The 19,935-nt window shown below is 36.6% G+C and overlaps 1 protein-coding gene across 6 annotated transcripts in view; it reads left to right on the top strand.

Moving 5' to 3' along the window:
- The window catches only part of Khc-73 (Kinesin heavy chain 73), an 842,240-nt gene that overhangs the window by 484,624 nt on the left and 337,681 nt on the right, over nucleotides 1-19,935 (top strand). For all 6 annotated transcript variants that reach the window (XM_090407555.1, XM_090407554.1, XM_090407553.1 and 3 more), the window contains one exon: nucleotides 6,441-6,603. In XM_090407555.1, coding sequence (XP_090263681.1) covers nucleotides 6,441-6,603 — 163 coding nt within the window. The remainder of the gene's footprint in view (nucleotides 1-6,440; nucleotides 6,604-19,935) is intronic.

Here is a 19,935-nt window from a genome sequence, read left to right as displayed (position 1 = left end):
TCATCACAACTATTCGACATTCATACAGTATCTATCATACCTCGCCTTAAACTCATTCACTGTCACAGCATCCACCACAGACTCAGGGAGCGCATTCCACTCATTCACTACTCTAAAAGTAAAGAACCCAGCTCTAACACCTTTACTAACCACACTTTTGCCCAGTTTCCATGGATGTCCCCTAGTCCTCCCACAACCAGCCCTGTTCTCAAAAATATCTTCTGAATTAATTTTATAGAAACCCTTCAGTAATTTGAATGTCTCAATCATATCTCCCCTCCTCCGCCTATCAACCAATTTTTGCAACCCACAAATCCTCAACCTGTTCTCATACGGTTCATTCCACAGACCTGCTATCATCTTGGTCACTCGCCTCTGGATCCTCTCCACCTCCTCCCCATCAAGAAGAAACCTAGGTGACCAAATCTGAGCACAGTAGTCGAGATGAGGTCTTATCAAGGCTCGATACAGAGGAACAATAACCTGCTTGTCTCTGCTTGTCAACGTATTCTTCAGCAACCAAGTGATTTGATGAGCTGATTTGGCCACTTTTGCAATGTGTCCCCTAAATTTCAATTCCTTATCCACCAACACTCCTAAATCTCGTGCCTCATCAATTTCCTGGAGCACGGTTCCACCAATGCAGTAAACTGCCTCCCATCTTTTCACCCCAAAATGCATAACCTTACATTTTGCCACATTAAATTGACATCCATTCTCCCTAGCCCAGACCTCCAATCTATCCAAATCATCCTGCAAAATTTTGACGTCATCTGCATTCACTATTGCCCTACCCAACTTCGCATCATCCGCAAACAAATGAACTGTTCCTCTCAGATCCTTTCCTATATCATTTATGAACAAATTAAACAGCAGTGGTCCCAGAACAGATCCTTGTGGTACACCACTAGTCACAGGCCGTCTAGTGGACTCTACTCCTGAGTAAACCACTCTCTGATATCTCTCCGTCAACCACCCTCCTATCCATCTCACCAACCCTATGTCCATTCCCATATGCTGCAATTTACTGATTAGAATTCCATGTGGTATCCTGTCAAAGGCCTTAGCAAGGTCCAGTAGAATCACTGTAAACCCATTACCCTTATCCAGTTCAGCCGTCACTGTGTTATAATACGTGAGCAAGTTACTGAGGCATGACCTACCCTTCACAAAACCATGCTGTCCCCGATACAGTATCCCATTTTCTTCTATCCAATCTTGTATTTTCCTCTTGACTATTTTCTCTAAGACCTTGATAATGATTCCTGTTATGCTGATTGGCCGGTAATTTTCAACAGCAGCCTTGGAACCACCTTTGTGCAGTGGAACTATTTTCCCCTCTTTCCACCCCCTTGGGACTGACCCAGTCCTGAGGCTCAAATTAAACACAATGGTCAAGGGCACTGACAATTCTTTGGCCGCTTCACGTACGACACGAGCTGGTATACCATCCAATCCCACAGATGTATTGACATTGAGGTTCTGTAATAGACTAGTTACCTCTACCTCATTCATCACAATTCCAGTATAAGCTGTTGGTTCCTCCATTTCCGCAAAGCCACCACCTGGATGATATACTCTTGCAAAGTGCTCGCTCAGTAATTCCACAACATCGACTGATTCAGTTACCTCCCTACCCTCAGCATTTTTTAAGATCATTCTACCATGAGCATTTTTCCTTTTACTTGCAACATATTGAAAAAACTGTTTGGGATTCTCTTTAGCCTGCATGGCCAATTTCCTTTCGTAATCTGCTTTTGCTTTTCTTACCACCCTTGTTACCATCCTGGCCTGAGCTTTATACTGTTCATGCACCTGATGGTCACCCTTCTCCTTAAATTCCCTCCACAATTGTTTCTTTTTTTGCAGCTCAAGCTTAATAGTGTTATTCATCCATTTAACCCCTACCTGATTTATTATTCGGACTCTTGGTATACAGTCAACCATTGCCTCCTGCAAACAGTTCTTAACCACCTCCCATGCACCATCAACATCCAGCCCTTGCAGTTTTACATGCCATGGCATTGAGCCAAGCACACACCTAAGCTTGTCATACTTACCAGCCCGGTAATTCCACATATACCCTGTCTTAATTGTAAATTCGACTCCTTTAGCCACCTCCCAAGTCATGACCTTATGGTCACTCTCACCAATTGGTGGCAACATGGTCATGTTCGTTACAGCTACATTCTCAGTTGCAATTACTAGGTCCAGCACTCTCTGCCCCCTGGTATTTTCCAATACATGTTGCCGTAGATAGTTGTCCCTTAATAACTGCATAAAATCCAATTCCTTCCTCCCATGTGCCCTCTCCTCTTTCCAGTCAATGTTACCATAATTGAAATCACCCATAATAATTACCCTCCTTCCATTCATTTCTTCTATTTGCTTATGCATACTATTCCCACCATCCACTCCATCACCCGGTCTATAGCAGCACCCAATTGTATATTTTGTTCTGCTAGATTGTATCTCACACCAAACAGCCTCAAATGTGCTTTTTTCCCCATCCTGCAGTTCAAATTATGCACACAGTACCTATCATACTTCTCCATGAACTCATTCTTGACAAAACACGTGAGTGATTTGTCAAGATTCACTGAAACCACTCTGCCTATTGCAACCTATTCCACTCATCGACCTTTTTCCAAGCAAAAAATCTAGCCCTCATGTCCTTACTGACTTACGTCCTACACAGTTTCTAGGGGTGATCTGATGTCCTCTCCTTCTTCTTGTCATATATTGACAAATTTCTTCAGCATCACCTAAAAAATTCATTGTTGTAACTTATATCATCAGCAATTTCCTGATATTTCCAATTACCCTCAAGAGGTATTCAGGCTACTATTACAGCACTATATGATTAAGATTACATTATTAATCTCCTGTCAGCAATTTTCTTCCAAATTAGTTTATCACTTGACAGCATATAAGTATTGTTGTATGTAACATTTCAGTCTTCTAAGGCATTTTTAACTGAATCAATTCACCTAAACCTTGGTCTTCCTCTGTATCTCTTTCCTGTCATCTTGCCATGAAAGAGCTCTGACATCCCCCCCCCATTTCTTCATAACCCAATAACTAATTCTTTTGTTTTTAAGATATAGAGCAGATAAGAGAAATTATTTATCAAGGTCAGCATGGATTTATTTAAAGAGCACTCTCATTTGTAATCTTATCATATTTTATAATAAAATAAAGTAACTAGAATACTGAGTGTTGGGAATTCATATATTGTGTTTTATGGATTTTGAAAAAGCATTTGACAGGTAGAAGCAGGTTAGGTTGATAATAAATTTGTAGTGAATTTAGTGATTTATGACTTATGGACAGTTCGTATCAAAAAGGAGTAGTTTACAAGTGGGTTTTCACAGGGCTCATACTGGAACTGTTACTCAGTGCCGTAACTAGCTTTTCATGGGCCCTGTGCAAAATTTTATTTTGCACAGGGCCCATGAATGGAAATGGATTGATTAATTTTTAATTTTAACCAAAAACATTACAAAATCGGTCCCCATGGCAGCAAAATTTAAAATTTGAAAATGAAAATATAATATGATTATTTTTTTGAAACCCTATTTCAGGCCCCTCCCTTTATCCTGGGCCCTGTGCACCGGTTGCACTTGCCTAGTTACAGCACTGGGCCCAGGATAAAGGGAGGGGCCTGAAATAGGGTTTCAAAAAAATAATCATATTATATTTTCATTTTCAAATTTTAAATTTTGCTGCCATGGGGACCGATGGAATATTTCAGTATGCTTGAAAGGCAAGCAGATGAGTATAAAGTCCGAGTAGATTGAGGATGGAATATACAATGTTTGGTACAGGAGATAAAGAGATGATATGATTGAACTGTCCTTAAGTTTTTGGGAGTTATCTAGAGAGGATGGTTGCTGGGGATCTTTTCATTGTATGTAGTAAGAACATTGGGCCATTCTAGGAAGTTGAGAAATTATGACTTTTACTTTGAAAGTGATGGATGTTTGGAGTACATTGTCTTAGAAAGTGGCTAGAATGAAGACAGTGAATTAGTTTGAGTAGCATGATAAACTCTGTGGAGCCTAAAGTGAGTCTTTTGACTCCATCAAGGTTCTCTAGTAATAATAACACCATTTTTTGAAGTGAAATGCAAGTATGCTCACCCTGAAAAAAAAACATTTACGTACATATATAAAACTCAAAAGTACACCATGTCCTTTTCTCCTTTTTTTTTAGTCTTTCCATGCATACATTTGATTTTACAAAAGCTAACCCAGCCATCCCCAACTGCCTGCCTTGTATTACTCTCAAATTGACACAAAATATCAATATCCCTCATTAATCTGGTTATGTTTGCATGTTTCAGATTAAAAAAAAAAAAAAAAAACTAACATTTTGCAGAAATTTGTAGGCTTCATAGGATGTAAATGCTAGTACATTACACACAACAGATGTGTTTTGTTAAGTTAATTTAAGTTAAGCCACACTATTTGGCAATATTGTGGCACCTTCCTGGTTTACATCTCAACTAAAACTTGAGATCTCTCTCTCTCTCTGGAATGATAAGATCAACATCTACTTATTGGCTTCCAACTGTTAATAATATTGCTTCTCCTACATTGGAAGAAGAGGGCTTTAGGCAACCTGTGGAATAAAATTATTGAGAACAGTGGCTTGCTTATAAATGAAGACCTCTCATCTACTCATAAACTGAAATCTGGAGAACTGCTGTGCAAATGTTGTATGAAACCTTTGATATCACATCAATCTGGAAACTGTACTGACAAAAACATCAACTTACATGTCACTATTCCTGATCCAGCTACCAACTAAAGGGTTTTGACCTGATACATCTATGGTCTACACTTAACTTGGTCAGAACTGGTCATGTGGGGGATGTAAGCAGATGCTTCACAAATAGAAAACTGACTTTCTGTAACTGTAGTTGTTATAGTTTAGCCTAGACCACTAACCATATTTTAAAACTGGATACGAAACTCGGAGATCTAAATCTGTCGAAATCTAAGAGTTTCATGCCGAAGAACTATCGGCAAGTCCAAGCATAAGGCAACACCTGGGTGGTACAACACTAGGGAAACTCAGAGCAAAGAGAGTAAGCTCCATCACTATCCTTAATATTTCCTCATAATGTAAAACGCAGCTCCTAGGAGATGTATTACTGTTTTACATGATGAGGAGAGGTCACTACCCAGACCGGTTTCAAATTTTATTGAGGTCTCATCAGTGAGTAGGTAGACCTGGATAATACCAAGGTTTAAGTGAACCGAACTTACATATACCCCTACTAAGGAATTGTCAGACCGGTGTACCCATATATTATTATTACTACGATAAAGAGCCAAGAGGCTATTTTTCCAGCGGTGTAAATTAAGTTAAGGGGATAATAAATCCCTCATTATTTTAAAGCCGGATACGAAACTCGGAGATCGAAATCTAAGAGTTTCATGCCGAAGAACTATCGGCAAGTCCAAGTGTAAGTCTACACCTGGGTGGTACAACACTAGGGCAACTCAGAGCAAAGGTGGAGCAAGCTCCATCACTATCCTTAATATTTTCCCATAATGTAAAACACAGCTCCTAATCATATTGTTAGTGACTAGCCAGTATTCTCTTATCCTGGAGTTTATTAGACTATTTTGATGTTAAACTTGTTAAGCTTTATTAATTTAAACCTGAAAAATCTAAATCTCTGAAACTATGATGCCTTTTCTGTTTTATATAACAGTTTCACGTATTCATTCTCATATCACTTTTGATATGTACGTCATTCACTAAATAAATGCCCATTCATCTCCACCAGTGCTCCAACATTGTCCCCATGTACTCACAAATTTATGCATTAGTCTCTTTTAAGAATGTCACTCTCTACCAGGAGCCTATGCTTTGTCTAGTAATTTTTACCTCCCCTCCCAACATTTTGGTCCTATGTTTTCTCTGCCCTATTAAATTAAAACTCTTAACTTTTTCCCCATGAATATTTCTAAAACAAATCAACCCACAGAAGAGTAGTGCTCAAAAGATAACCAAATAACTAACAACAAGATTGGGCTATCCTTTGCATGCCTATTAAGTAAACCACATTGACACATGCAGGTTATTCTGAACATACATAGTTTGCTACCACCTGTATCAAATCTTTTTCTTCTCATTAGAAAGAAGCTGATGCAAAAAAAAGTGATGCTCAAAAGAATGAGTAAGTTTTTTGCATCTTCAGTGGCTCAGACACTTTAGCACTTAATGAGTTTATTTCACTATATCATGTGCATAATGATGTGTAAATAATATGGTTCTTAAGTTAACACATAATTATTTTTTTAATTTTAAGTGAAGAATGGCACCCTGTATTCCAAACTATTCAGCAGACAATGCATGTAGTGTAATATTGTTTGCATTATTTAAGAGCATTTATTTGCTTATCTGCACATATTTACTTTTCATAGAGATGAGCTGTTCAAGAAAAGTTTAGCTAAATTAAGAGAAGATATAATCAAAGCAAATGCCTTAGTCCGTGAGGCCAACTTCCTAGGTGAAGAGATAGGCAAGCAGACAGAATTTAAAGTTACTTTACAAATTCCAGCAGCAAATCTTAGTCCTAACCGCAAGGTATGTTATTGTGCAATTATATAGTCTACTGTTGATACTCAACTAAAATAAAAACCTTATTATTTGTTATCATAGTCAGTTATTAGGAATTATCTTTTTTCTTTTGCAGTATTTCATAAACATTATAAGAAGAACTACATTGGGTTTATTTGACCATAACAATTTGAAAAAAATGATAACCGACTAGTTTTGCTGCAGATACTTGTGGCTTCATCTGGATTAAGATAAAAAAATACAATAAAAGGCTTATGTGAACTATAACATTACAAAAATACAGAACTATAGGAACCATTACAATATAAGTTAAAAATGGAAACAATGTGGTGTGTGGGAGCTGACACAGGTTAGCTATTGTTGAGTAATGTCTGTAACATACTTGGCTGAAAAGTTAGTCTGACATGCAAAAAAGATCTAATGATTGATTTCCAAATATCACTCAAGATCATTTCTTGGTTCCTATTGAGTGTGCCTTGTGAATGGATGACCATTGTAGATTCTTTTATGTTACAAGAAGTGAAGTTGTCCTGTACATAGGCATGAAGCTCTTATTCTATTCAGGTTATGATGAGTTTGCAAAAAAGTGAAAAGCTAGGCGCAAGCTGTCTTCTGTTGTTATTAAAGTCTCCAATATACTCTTTCTGTTTAATTTTCAAGCTTCTAAATTTTTCACCTATTTAAGAAAGGCCACAACAACATGGAATGTTATAAACTCCACGATGTTTGTAAAAAGGGTTGTGGTCTTTAGGCGAATGCAATAAATTTTGACTATACAAAATTTATTGTATTTTGTATAGTCAAATACGTTTGCAAGCCACTCTTGTCATGAGATTTGAAGAGACTGGCAATTTTGAAGAAAGTCTACTGATATAAGCGATGGAAACAGAAGTTCTGTAGAGAATAATGGGATTTGGTTGTGGAGAATGAGTAGAGAATAGTATTTTTCATACCATTTTCTTAGAATACTCATTGCTCACAGATTGCCCTTTTTTGAGCATATTTATAATACCTAGTTTTTGAGTTGTATGATGTAATCAGAATGAGTGTAAATAATAACTGTATGAATGGGTTGGTGGTATACACTAAGAGAGAAACCTTGTTTGGCTTCTCTTTTTTTTTTTTTTTTTTTTTGAAATTAAGACATCTAGGAAAGATAATTTTCCTTCATTTTCACATTCCAAAGGGAATTTAACTTTTTGGTGAAAGGAGTTGATAGACAAAAGAAAATCATGCAACTCAGCAGTATTGTATTTCCAGATGATAAAGACTTCATCTACATATCGCCACCAAATTGAAGACTTCTTGTTTGTAGATGTGAGAAAATGTTTTTCCAAGATTTCCATGAATAAGTCAGCACATTGGGGAATAGAAGGCTTCCCATTGCAATGCCAGATAGCTTTTTTTTTTTGCAAACTTTTCCATTCCATCTGAAATAACTTGAGTGGAGATAATGCCCTAAAATGCTGAGAGGTCAGGAAGGAAGGAAGGAACAGATCGTCTATAAGTTCCATGACTTCATCCACTGGAACATTAGTGAACAAAGATACAATATCTAAAAACTAGCTAAAATGTCTGATGGTAAGACTGAAATTTCCCATAGTTTTAAATGAATTAGAAGATTTATGAGATGTTTTGATAACCAATAAGTAGGTGAACTAATGCCATCTGTGATCATCTGAAAAGGAATACCAGTCTTGGAGTTAAAGGGTTTATAGATTTCAACTTTTTCTTTAGATCTGTAGGCAACATGCAGGCATGTTTCATAACGCATTGTTGGTCTCCTCATGATTTGTCCATGTAGGGTCATAATGTAATGTATCATAATTGGCAGAATCTGAGAGTAAGAGTGAAATCTTAGTCATATAATCAGCTATATTCAATATGACAGTTGAATTGCCTTTGTCAGCTTTTAATATTACAGTATCCTTGTTCTTTTTTTCTGAGGAGTTGATATTGTTTTTAGAAGGTTGAAATGAAGAGGGAAGAATGACAGGCTTCAGTCTGATGTCCCCAACATTCCCTACAGAACTTCTGTTTCCTTTCCATCCCTTATATTGGTAGCTCTCAAGATTACCAGTCTCTTCAAATATCATGATATAAGAGTGGCTTTCAAACCTATTTTGACTATATTAAGTTTATTGCATTTGCTAAAGACCACAAACCTTTCTACAAACACCCTGGTTATAATATTCCATGTTCTTGTGGCCTTTCTTACACAGGGCAGGCATTTAGAAGTTTGGAAATATGACAGAAAGAGCATATTGGAGATATTAATAACAACAGAGAAGACACCTCTGGCCTAGCTTTTCACTTCTTCCATACTCATTATAGCATTGAATGGGATAAGAGCTCCATACCTTACATAGAGGACAACTTCAATTCTTGCAACATAAAGGAATCTACTATGGTCATCCATTCACAAGGCACACTCAAAAGGAACCAAGGAATGATTCTGGTGATATTTGGAAATTGCTCATTAGATCTTTCTGCATGTCAGACTTGAGCTTATCAGCCAACCATCTTGAACACATTACTGAACATATGCTAGCCTGTGCCAGCTCCCACAATGTATGTGGTTTCCAGTTTTAACTAATATTGTAACGATTCCTATATGTTCTGTATTTTAACAATGTCATAGTTTACGTCAGCCTTTTATTGTATTTTTTATCATAAACCAGATGAAGCCACAAGTATCTGCAGTGAAACTAGTCTGTTATCATTTTCTCATATTATTATGCCCAAATAAACCCAATGTATTTCCCCTTATAATTGATTTTACTGGTTGAAAGTCTACATAAACATTATAAGCTATAAATATCTTAAGATAATGAAGTGCTGCCGTATCTCCTGATCTATATATTTTTACACATGTGTGTGTATTTCCCTTTTTGTTGCAGATGTGATATACTAAAATGTAAGGCAACTCAGCTATACACCATGAAGGCCTCTTATTAATGTTACAACTTAAGATTTTAAATCTGCAAAGGATACCTTTTAAAAGTTGCTATTAAAATTAAAGCTGCTGCCAGCTAGTGAATTGTGAGAATTTTTTTTTTGGTCTTAGAATAAACCATGAAGTGAAATGAAGTCTTTTCATCAAATTGTTCAGGTTTAAAATTGTTCAAGTTTTACTCCTGATATATTATGCATTATAAAGTCAAAGTAAAGTCAATATAATATCCACAGGTTACTAAAGACAAATAGAATGGGCTGGAAGTTTTGGACTTAGCAGACCATTCTGTATTCTGTATTGGCTGGATTCAAATATGTAATATGATGAAATTTCATGATAGTTGGTATGTTGTCATGTTAAATGAAGTCTCAACTGTTTTTTGTAAGGGAGTCAGAACAAACACTGAAAAGTTAACCACTGGAGCAAACTCATTGTCAGTAGAATTCAAAATAGGCACCATCAACATAAATGTCAATGTAAAAGAGATCAAACTAGCAGAAGAACTAGAGAAGTACCACATGAACATAATGAGTGTTACTGAAAAAAAAAAAGTCTAAAACAGGTGCGATCCCACTAATATAGGATGTTCTATTTAGGCAAGAGTGATCAGGAGAAGGAAGGAGCAGCAGTAGCATTCAACACCATACACAAAGATGAACTTCCTGATTGTGACTGACAACTTCCAATAGGAGTTATGTGGGCGAATTTCAAAATGAAGAAAGATGTTGAAAGTTTTTCCATTTGGTTATACTATAAATTAAAGATGCCAAGAAGTTATATTCTTGGTTTAATCCTTTATCCAAGTGTAAGCAAACAAAGTTTGTGCATGGAGTCACTTCAAGACTGGACTACTTGTATATAGAAGCTGATGACTTCACATCGATTGCCTTAATATCCCATAATGCAATGCACATATCCTTAAGGACACATATAATGCTTTGCATTATGGGAAGGGCCACTATCCAGACTAGTTTTGACCTTTATTGAGCTCTCATCTGTGGGAGCCAGACCCAGAAGTGATACCAAGGTTGAAGTAAAGCAGAAGTCATATTTCCATATACAAGTAGTCAAAAGGCATCATGCCTTATTACTAAAATACTCTGGATAAGAGATAGATGTTGAAAGTTTTTCCACTTGGCTATACTATAAATTAGAGATGCCAAGAAGTTACATTCTTAGTTTAATCTTTTATTCAAGTGTAAGCAAACAAGTTTGCTTGTGAAGTCATTTCGAAGCAAAACATTATACATGTTCATAAGGATATGTGCATTGCATTATAGGATACTAAGGCAATTGATGTGAAGTTTTTAGCCTTTATATGCAAATAGTGCAGTCATGACTAGTTAGAATATGGCTAGTTATCATTACACTTCTTCTTTCACTGCACGTTATTCCTGCTTCCTATGCAGGGTCCGCGTGTTACTTAGATACGACTTCTTGTTAGTACCACTCCCAACCGACCTGCCGCTGGGGGGATTATTTTTGGCTGTAGTAGTGTATGTTCATGGGGCCGGTTTGCCTGCTTGCGGGATGAAAAATGCCAGATAAACTGGTGGAAAAAACCCTACTGCCCGTGCCCAAGACCGGCTAACTTAGCTATCGCTGAGGGAGATCCTCAAATTCCTCATCTACAACAGGAATCGAACCGGGGACACTCTTTCCCCAGTCATATGGTTGTGAAGCGCAAAGCCACTAGGCTAACCGTATGAACCTAGTTATCATTACATTAACACAGTGTTAATCATCACTAGCACTTTCAACATCAAAATGTGAACAAATTCACACACACACACACACACACACACACACAGAGAGAGAGAGAGAGAGAGAGAATAATCCTATTGACTATGCTTTCATTGATGATGATATCTTCACTGATTAAGGATAGAAGAGTATATAGGGGATTTGAAATTGGAAGTGATCATCACTTAGTTTTAAGCAGGATAAATAATATCATATTGGAAATAAAAATATATAAGAAAGATTTAAAAAAAGAATTAAAGTTGAGAAGATTTTACAGGTGAACTGCGGGTTATTATTATTATTCGGCTATCTTCATGGAGTCAGAAGACTCATCCTGGGAGATCCACACTAATCTTTATATACACAACGACTATTATACCTCTCCTTAAACTCATTCACTGTTTGGGACACTCGCAACTAATTCTGCAAGAAAAGTTTATGCTCCATTCACCACTCTCCAAACAGTGTAGTCTGCACAACCTTACTAACCACACTCTTAAGCAACTTCTAGAGGTGACCCCTAGTTCTCTCAGTTTTCGTCATGTAATGAAAAATTTCCTTTGTGTCAATCTTATAGATAAGTTTCTGTCGTTTCTTCTCTTTTCTTGACTATCAACTAAGTTTTGCACCCCCCACACATTCAACCTATTTTCATAGGGAACATTCCATAGACCTGTGACGAGCTTAGTCACTTGTCTCTGAATCCTCTCCTGCCACCTCCTGATCCCCTGAGACACCCGGGTGTTGACAGTACTCAATACACAAGCGATTCATATCCTTATAAATACCTTTTAGTGCATTTTTCAACATCCAAGTAATCCTTTGAGCTGATTTACCAAATTTTGCTCTATGGTCTATGAGCATCTCTATCTGCCTACCATTACCCTAGTTTCCTAGCTTCATTAATTTCCTGCTATCCAATACAGTCATACCCCGACTTATGCGAATCCGGAGTTATGCGGTTTCTTATATGTACGTATTCCCGTCCCGCTTCACGCCTTACCACTAGTCATATCTTTCAGGCACTGGCCACATTCGCCAGTGTCGCACATGCTGTGAACAAGCACTGACGTGTTTCGCGCGGCCTCCATTCATACACGATTTTTATAGTCTACAAACCTTGCGATTGTTTAATGTTACGTTCTTGATAAAAATTTTATCACATAAAAAATAATAATGTCATCCAAAAGAAGCAAGTCTGATTCTTCCACTGCTAGCAAGAAAAGAAAAACATGGACTTTGGAAACAAAACTCAACATTATTAAGGATTTTGAAGGCGGAATGAAAATTTGTGAGCTAGCAAAGAAGTTCGATCTACAGGAATGCACACTAAGAACAATCATAACAGAAAGGTTTACAGATTTTGGAGGACATAGATTCTAACGAGGAGCAAATTGTAGCCACAAGGCAAGGAATAAAAAAAATCATTAGCTTGCGTCGAAGAAATTTTGCATGACAAGAAAAGACATTATGCTGTCAGATGAATCTATTAGATTTTATGAAACCATCGACATCAAAATAACTTTCTTTTTTTTATGTACGAAAAACTACAGTTATGATTATATTTCTTAAAAAATATAGGTGTTTTTGTAAATCTTTGGTCCCAACTGTATGTTTGTATATATAAATTATATGCAAAATTATACCCCCAGTTATGCGAATTCGAGTTACGCGCTTTTTGTTGGTCTCACCTACCGCGTAACTTCGGGGTTTTACTGTACTATCAATGTGATACAGTATATGTAATTTAATCTTTTCAACCCAAAGTGCATAACTATACATTTTGCAACATTAAAATGACAACTATTATCTTTCACCCATAATGCCAGTTTATTTAAATCATAGTTATAGAATATCTACATCATCTTTATCAACTGTTGCCCTTCCCAATTTTGCATCATCAGTAAATAACTGAATACCTCCTTAATTCTTTCTTTAGATTATTAATATTTCCTTATATCATTAATATATGAATTAAAGAGTAGTGGCCTTAGTAAAGAACTCTTAGGCACTCCACTAGTAACCTCATTCTCCTAAATTCCATTCCACCATATACTGCTCTTTGGTGTATCCCCCCCCCCCAATTTGGCCATTTTCCTTATCTAATTCTCCTATCACTGTATTATAAGTGAATAATTGCTAAAGCAGGACCCATTTTTCATGAAGCCATGCTGCCCACCATAGAGTATGATATTTCTATCTACCTGCTTCTGGATTTTACTTTTAACCAACTTTTTTAATGCTTTCATCACACCCCTGAGATATTAATCCCCCCCCCACCCCACTCACACACACAACATCTTGTGCCATCCAGCCCCAGATCTGAAAATTCAAGAAGTTTTTCTCAGGTAAATTCTCCATGCCACTAGTGTGCTGTGCAAGGATTCAAAATCAGTCTGAGAGAGGTCGTAGCTTAGTAAGTCCATATAACTCTGTTGACACCATACATCTTTAAAGGATACAGTACAGAGGTGAATTTTGATACAATATAGTGTTCTTTCTGAAGTACCTATAACAAGTCTTGGTTTTCATCACATTAGGCAGCTTGCTCTTGATGAAGGGTAGTGAGTGGTTGCCTAGCACCCAAAACTTGTATGCAGAGGTGGACTGGGCCTAAAAATATTGGTTGCCACAGGACAAAGGGGGGGGGGGGGCACCCACAACTATAAGGCTATCATTTAATTTTTATAAGAAATAACTAAAATTTTCAAAAAATACATAAGTGAAAAAAAAGTTACAATTAAAATTTTGACGAAATAAATGTACGTTTTTTAGTAATTATAGTATACATGTATTGTACATATTACTGGCATTATACAGTAGTTACTAAATGTAAATACAGATTGTTATAATTGAATTTTTTAATTTTAAATAAATGGTGGGTATTTTTAAATAGTTTGCTTGTACTGAACATTTTACAGATTATCAGGCAGTTCAAAAACATATTTCATGCAGTCCACTATATTAAGAGCAATTGTTTGAATTCACTAGGTGATTGTGCAAATCTGTCAATAATTGCTTCTGCATCCAATTCATCGACCAATTCCTTTTCAATGGATAGCAACATGTATGATTCCAAGTTCTCCTCATGATCTTTAGCTTTGACAATGTCCTCTCACATTGAACTTGATAGTGTGCAGTGACTTTATAAAGTTCATAAAGGTTATATGCCTTGTCATGAAGTCTGTTGGATGCCAGAATTTTTAGTACACACGATGGGCAAGTACTACAAATTTTACACTTGTTGCAACTAGAATCCATATTCTCACCATCAATCATAAGCAATAGCTTTAATACATCAAAGTTCGAAACAAAAGAAAACAATTCCAATATTACTTGATCTTTGCTGATTTGTGGAGACAGCTTAATAATACCTTCCAATGCTTCATCTTCAAGGTCCTTCTCTGCAGTCGTTTTAAACTTTGCTGGGTCCAAGCAGGATAAATCTTTATACAACTTTTTCTGTTGTACAAAGGGTGAATCTAGTGACTGGACAGTACAGTCCATTATTTGGTTAAACACATTTACTTGAAGCTCAGGTAGAGATTCTGAGGAATTTCCTTCATCATCTATATGCTCATCTGCCATTCTTTTCTTCTTCTTCCTCTGCCTCTTAACTGGCAATGCTGTTTCCAAAGAGTCAATTTTCAATGTTTGATTTTCATCCATATTCAGCTGTGAAATCTTGTCATTACATTTATTTGCAAATTCCAATGCCTTGCTGTGAATGTTATCAAATGTTCTTGTCTGTTCCTTCAACTTTGTTGTAGCCGAATCTATTAAACTCCCTGTAAACATATCTAAACCACTTGTCTGTAAATAACTTGATAACGGGGCTGTAGTTTCAAATATATACAAATAAGTAAATGCTATCAATTGAAGTAAAACATTTGCTTCTTGTTTTGTTTTTGCATCAAACTTGTCCGAATCTTGTATCATTGATAAGCATGTCAATTGATTTACAAAAGTACTGACAGCGGCATCATCAAAACGTCCAAATATAGTTGTTGCCGCATTGGATTTTTGTGACCATCTTGTCTCACCAATTAGATTTAATCGTTTCATTTTTTTTCTTGTCCTAGATGTTTTCCAACAACTTCTATCCATACAGCCATTCTCATGTATGATGTTTTCACAAAAGTTGCTAAATTCTGGAGCAAATTGAAAAAAGAAACTGCAGGCATGCAACATTTTGTTGTTTCAGTTATCACCGAATTCAAGACATGGGCGTAATGCCATATATGAACATATTGATCAGCCACATCAGTAATTTTACTTTGTAAACCATTATACTAGCCATGGTAACTTGCAGCTCCATCTGTACTATCAGATAAACCTATTTTGGGATCAATTTTAAGATGCTGTAATGTTTCAGTCAATAGATCAAAAAGTCTCTATCCTGTGCCATCATTACTTGGCACAGTCACTCACAGATAACAGAAAAGTAGTTACTCACAGATAACACCCTTTAAGCACATACCAAATAATAATGCTAAACTGATTGATAGCTGAATTATCTTGTGTTGAATCAACTTGAATAGAATAATATTTTTCTTGAGAAACTTCACAACTACTTTTTTTTATCACATTCTCCATAATTTGGATTAACATGTTAATAGTTGTTTTATGCAGGTATGTAACAAGTCCGCCACGGCCTTTACTTTGAGCCTTTCCTTGTTGTTCTAATCATTTGATTCTTTGTGTAGACTTGTTTTGTACTGCAGAAATGCGAACTGCCATAATTGCCATCAACTGCACTGTAGCTAAAAAATTGCTATAATTCAGAACCTCATTATCCAGAGTGTAGGCCGATTCATTCTGTGACCTCGAAAAGATATTGCTTATTTGCCTAACATCTTTATGATGGCTATAATCCTCATGACAATACTCCTCTGCTTCAACACTTCTTCTTTCTTTTTAATTAGTGATGATGCAAAAAATTATCTAAGGTGCCATCATTAACCACACTGATAAATTGCTGAACATTTCTGACATGTTGTCGATTCATAAAGCCAAGCTCTGGCTAATACGCCTGTAGTCACTAAAGTAATGAATGGTGCAAAGGGTGATGGATTACAAGTATTGGGAGACTCAAAGGCCAAGTATGAACAATATAAGCACCTATTTTTTTGTTATATGTTAGCCATTTTCTTGGGACTGAGTCATTCATAATTTTCCTGTCGTACAAACGAGCATCAAATGGCAGATCAAGTGGCTGAAATGGATGTTCAGCAAAAAACTGTTTCAGATTTGTTCGTGATGGATATTAGAAAATTCAAGCAGTTGATCTTTCATTTTCTTGTGTAGGTTCATTTATAGGATGTGCTTCAGAAATGAAGTCATTTATGCCTGAAGGTATATCTGATTCCCTGTAACTAGTTGAAGCTACGTGTTCAGATGTTGCAATAGTAAAGATACTGGAACAATGAAGCCAGAAGAAGTACTGGGCCTGGGTTGGTGAGTAAAGGATGCTATTGTATTTGTCTCTACATTCGAAGTAGCTCTTTCCTGTTCTTGTAACTCACAAGTCATTGCATCATCACCATGAATATTGTTTCTTGCTTCTTGATTTATTTGTTGCGGAACTGTACATTGATATGGACGGCGATTGTGGTATTATAAAATCTGTAATAGACTGACATCACTTGGCTGATTCATGCCTTTCTGCTTCTTGTCGCTCTTTGCTTTTCAGTGATGCAGATTTGTGCTTTTCTTTTCCATGCTGGTAGGTGTAATATTCCTGAAATTAAAAATTAATTTAAAATAATGCACATTGGGAAAAATGAACATCTATGATTACAATTACGCCTCAAGAACACATCAATGGAAATATACTTTATAGATGCATCTATTATTAGTTACAATTTTTAACAATCACAGTAATTTTAACTGTAGAGTAAATAAAAGGCATCATTATTTAATGAACTTGCATTATGCGTATACAGTGGTACCTTGGATTGCGAGTAACTTGGTCTGCAAGTATCTTGCAAGACGAGCAAAAATTTTTAACATATTTTAACTTGATAAACGAGCGAGGTCTTGCAATACAAGTATTACCTATACGCTTTGTCTGCCGAGTGTCATGCGATCACAAGCCGCTCGGGATTGTGGGTAATCGTCTCGCATGCTCGGTGTCAGTCGGCATACCTCATTCGTATAGTCAACATTCGTGCTAGCGTTGTGACCACGTGTGTGTAAAGCATTTTTTTATTTTGTGTCCAAATGTAGTGACTGTTCTTTATTAACTATGCTACGACAATGGCCATAATGAAGAAAAGGGTTGAAAAGGAAGGCGTAAGAAGAAGGAGATGATTACAGTGGAAGTTAAGAAGGAAATCGTCGGGAAGCACGAACAAAGTATGCAAGTGGTCGCCATCGCAAGATTTTATAAGATGTCTACGTCAATGATTTGCACAGTATTAAAGAAGAAAGAACTAAGGGGGCTAGATGTAGCAAAAGGAGTCAGGAGAGTATCAAAGCAACAGCAGCATATTCTGGAAGATGTAGAAAAGTTGCTCTTGGTGTGGATAAACGAGAAGCAACTAGCAGGTGATACTGTGACCAAGAACTTGATCTGTGAGAAGGCAAAGACATTGTATGCCAACCTCGTAAGTAAACTGCCAGGTACGTCTGCAGAAAACGAAGAAGGCTTCAAGGTGAGCAGGGGATGGTTTGATAACTTTAAGAGGAGAAGTGGCATCCATAGTGTTGTGAGGCACGGAAAAGCTGCGAGTTCAGACCAAAGGCAGCTGAGGCGTTCGTTGCGGAGTTCCAGAAGCTCGCTCATGGTTTCCGAGTGTTACCTGCCGCAACAAGTTTTTAATTGCGAAGAGACTTGGCTTTTTTGGAAAAAGATGCCGAAGAGGACCTACATTACATGCAGGTCCTCTTTGGTGAGTCTGTTTAATGACAATGCAATGTCATATTTCCGTGAAATCCTCAAAAAGAAGCAAAAGCAAGTGTCATTGGATAGGTTCCTTGTGAAAGTCGCACAAAAAGAGTCAACAAATAGCAGTGATTCCGTTAGTGACAATGAAAGTCGTCCTACCCAATACAATTACTGTAATATGTAATTGTAATGTAATTAATAAATTCGATTACTTTATGTATATTACATTTAAATAATAAAAATATAAAAAGGTATACGAAGATATATATGTATTTTGTATTAATCATTTTTATATGAATATTTTTGAGTTTTGGAATGAATCATCTGAGTTTCCATTATTTCTTATGGGGAAATCACTTTGATATACGAGTGCTTTGGATTACAAGCACGTTTCCGGAACGAATTATGCTTGCAAAGCAAGCTACCATTATATATTATTATTTGAGACTGCAGCTTAAATATATTTACTATCTAGTATTTTTATACTAATTTTATACAGTGAAAAAAAAAAAAAAACATTATATTTAAATTAAAGGGCATAAGGCTGCAGTATATGAAAATATTTATGAAATACAACAAGCACAAGGTGAAGAGCTGACGAAGTACACTCAAACTGAGGCTGATGCAATGAAATATATTTGGTGTCTTTGCAATATATGCAATAGCTTGATACAAAGTTGACTCCGGCAGCACGTCATGATCTCAGGCTGGGATTCCCAGCTAAGCTTCATTGTGCAGTCACAATATTAAAGATCCAAGCCTATGTAACATATGCATCGGCCTCACATGACTCAAATCAGAATTATTTTTTCAGAGTTACTTATTATATTCTTAAATATAAGGTATCCTCGAAAAATGATTTTATTAAAATAGTAATACAGCGTAAATTTTAGTTGCATACAGTAATAATATTGGAACTTCTATTATATTTTCAAGCTACTAAAAAGTCATTAACATTCTTAACATATTGTCTAATGTTGAAGGGGGGCCCACTTGCCATCAGGCTAGCTGACACCCTAACCAGTCTGCCACTGCTTGTATGCCAATAATGACTAACTGATCTTCTCTCTTTACTACAAGGTCTGTCTTTCATAATCCAATGTTAGTCCTACAGTGGTGTTTTATTGCCATTATCCAACCTTTGCTCTTCAACCTCTCTAACCCTCACGATTGCATTGTGTGTTCCAACATGTACTCCATGTGTGCGATAACAACATTGAATAATGTGAGCCAAAGTTTCTGTACTTTGAAATCTAATCTGTGGTTCTTGTCATCACTTCTTCGCCATGTCTTATAAGCTTGAGTCGGCAGATCATTAGTTCTTGTCAATTAAATATATACATTCAAAACCAGACAGGAAGAAAGTACCACTTTTCATCCTTTGATTCTGAGAGAATGTGTTTAGATTTTTGTAATGCAACTTCACTGAGTAAATGGTGCAGCATTGAAGCCCATCTCCTTTGTCCATCTGTGGCATTGTAATCAGTGTCCTTCCATCATGCACTCATCCAGAGGTATGTCAGTAATTATCTGTAATACATGAAGTCTTAGGCACAGCAGGATATACAGGTATTCCTTGCTTAACGTGATTTTGCTTAACATGGCGAAAATAATTGCGGCAATCCCTTGATATACACAACAAGAGTTTTGATTAACGTGCCTTGAACCCAGCGGAGCTGGCAGCTGATCTGACGGATACAAAATGTTTAATATAAATATTCTTACACAATTCAGTGTATAGCTTGGAGGT

Source organism: Typopeltis vanoorti, chromosome 17 (assembly GCF_054136105.1).
Source record: "Typopeltis vanoorti isolate ZY-2024b chromosome 17, IOZ_Tvanoo_1.0, whole genome shotgun sequence".
Lineage (NCBI taxonomy): Eukaryota > Metazoa > Arthropoda > Arachnida > Uropygi > Thelyphonidae > Typopeltis > Typopeltis vanoorti.
This window is presented reverse-complemented; position numbering and strand designations above follow the sequence as displayed.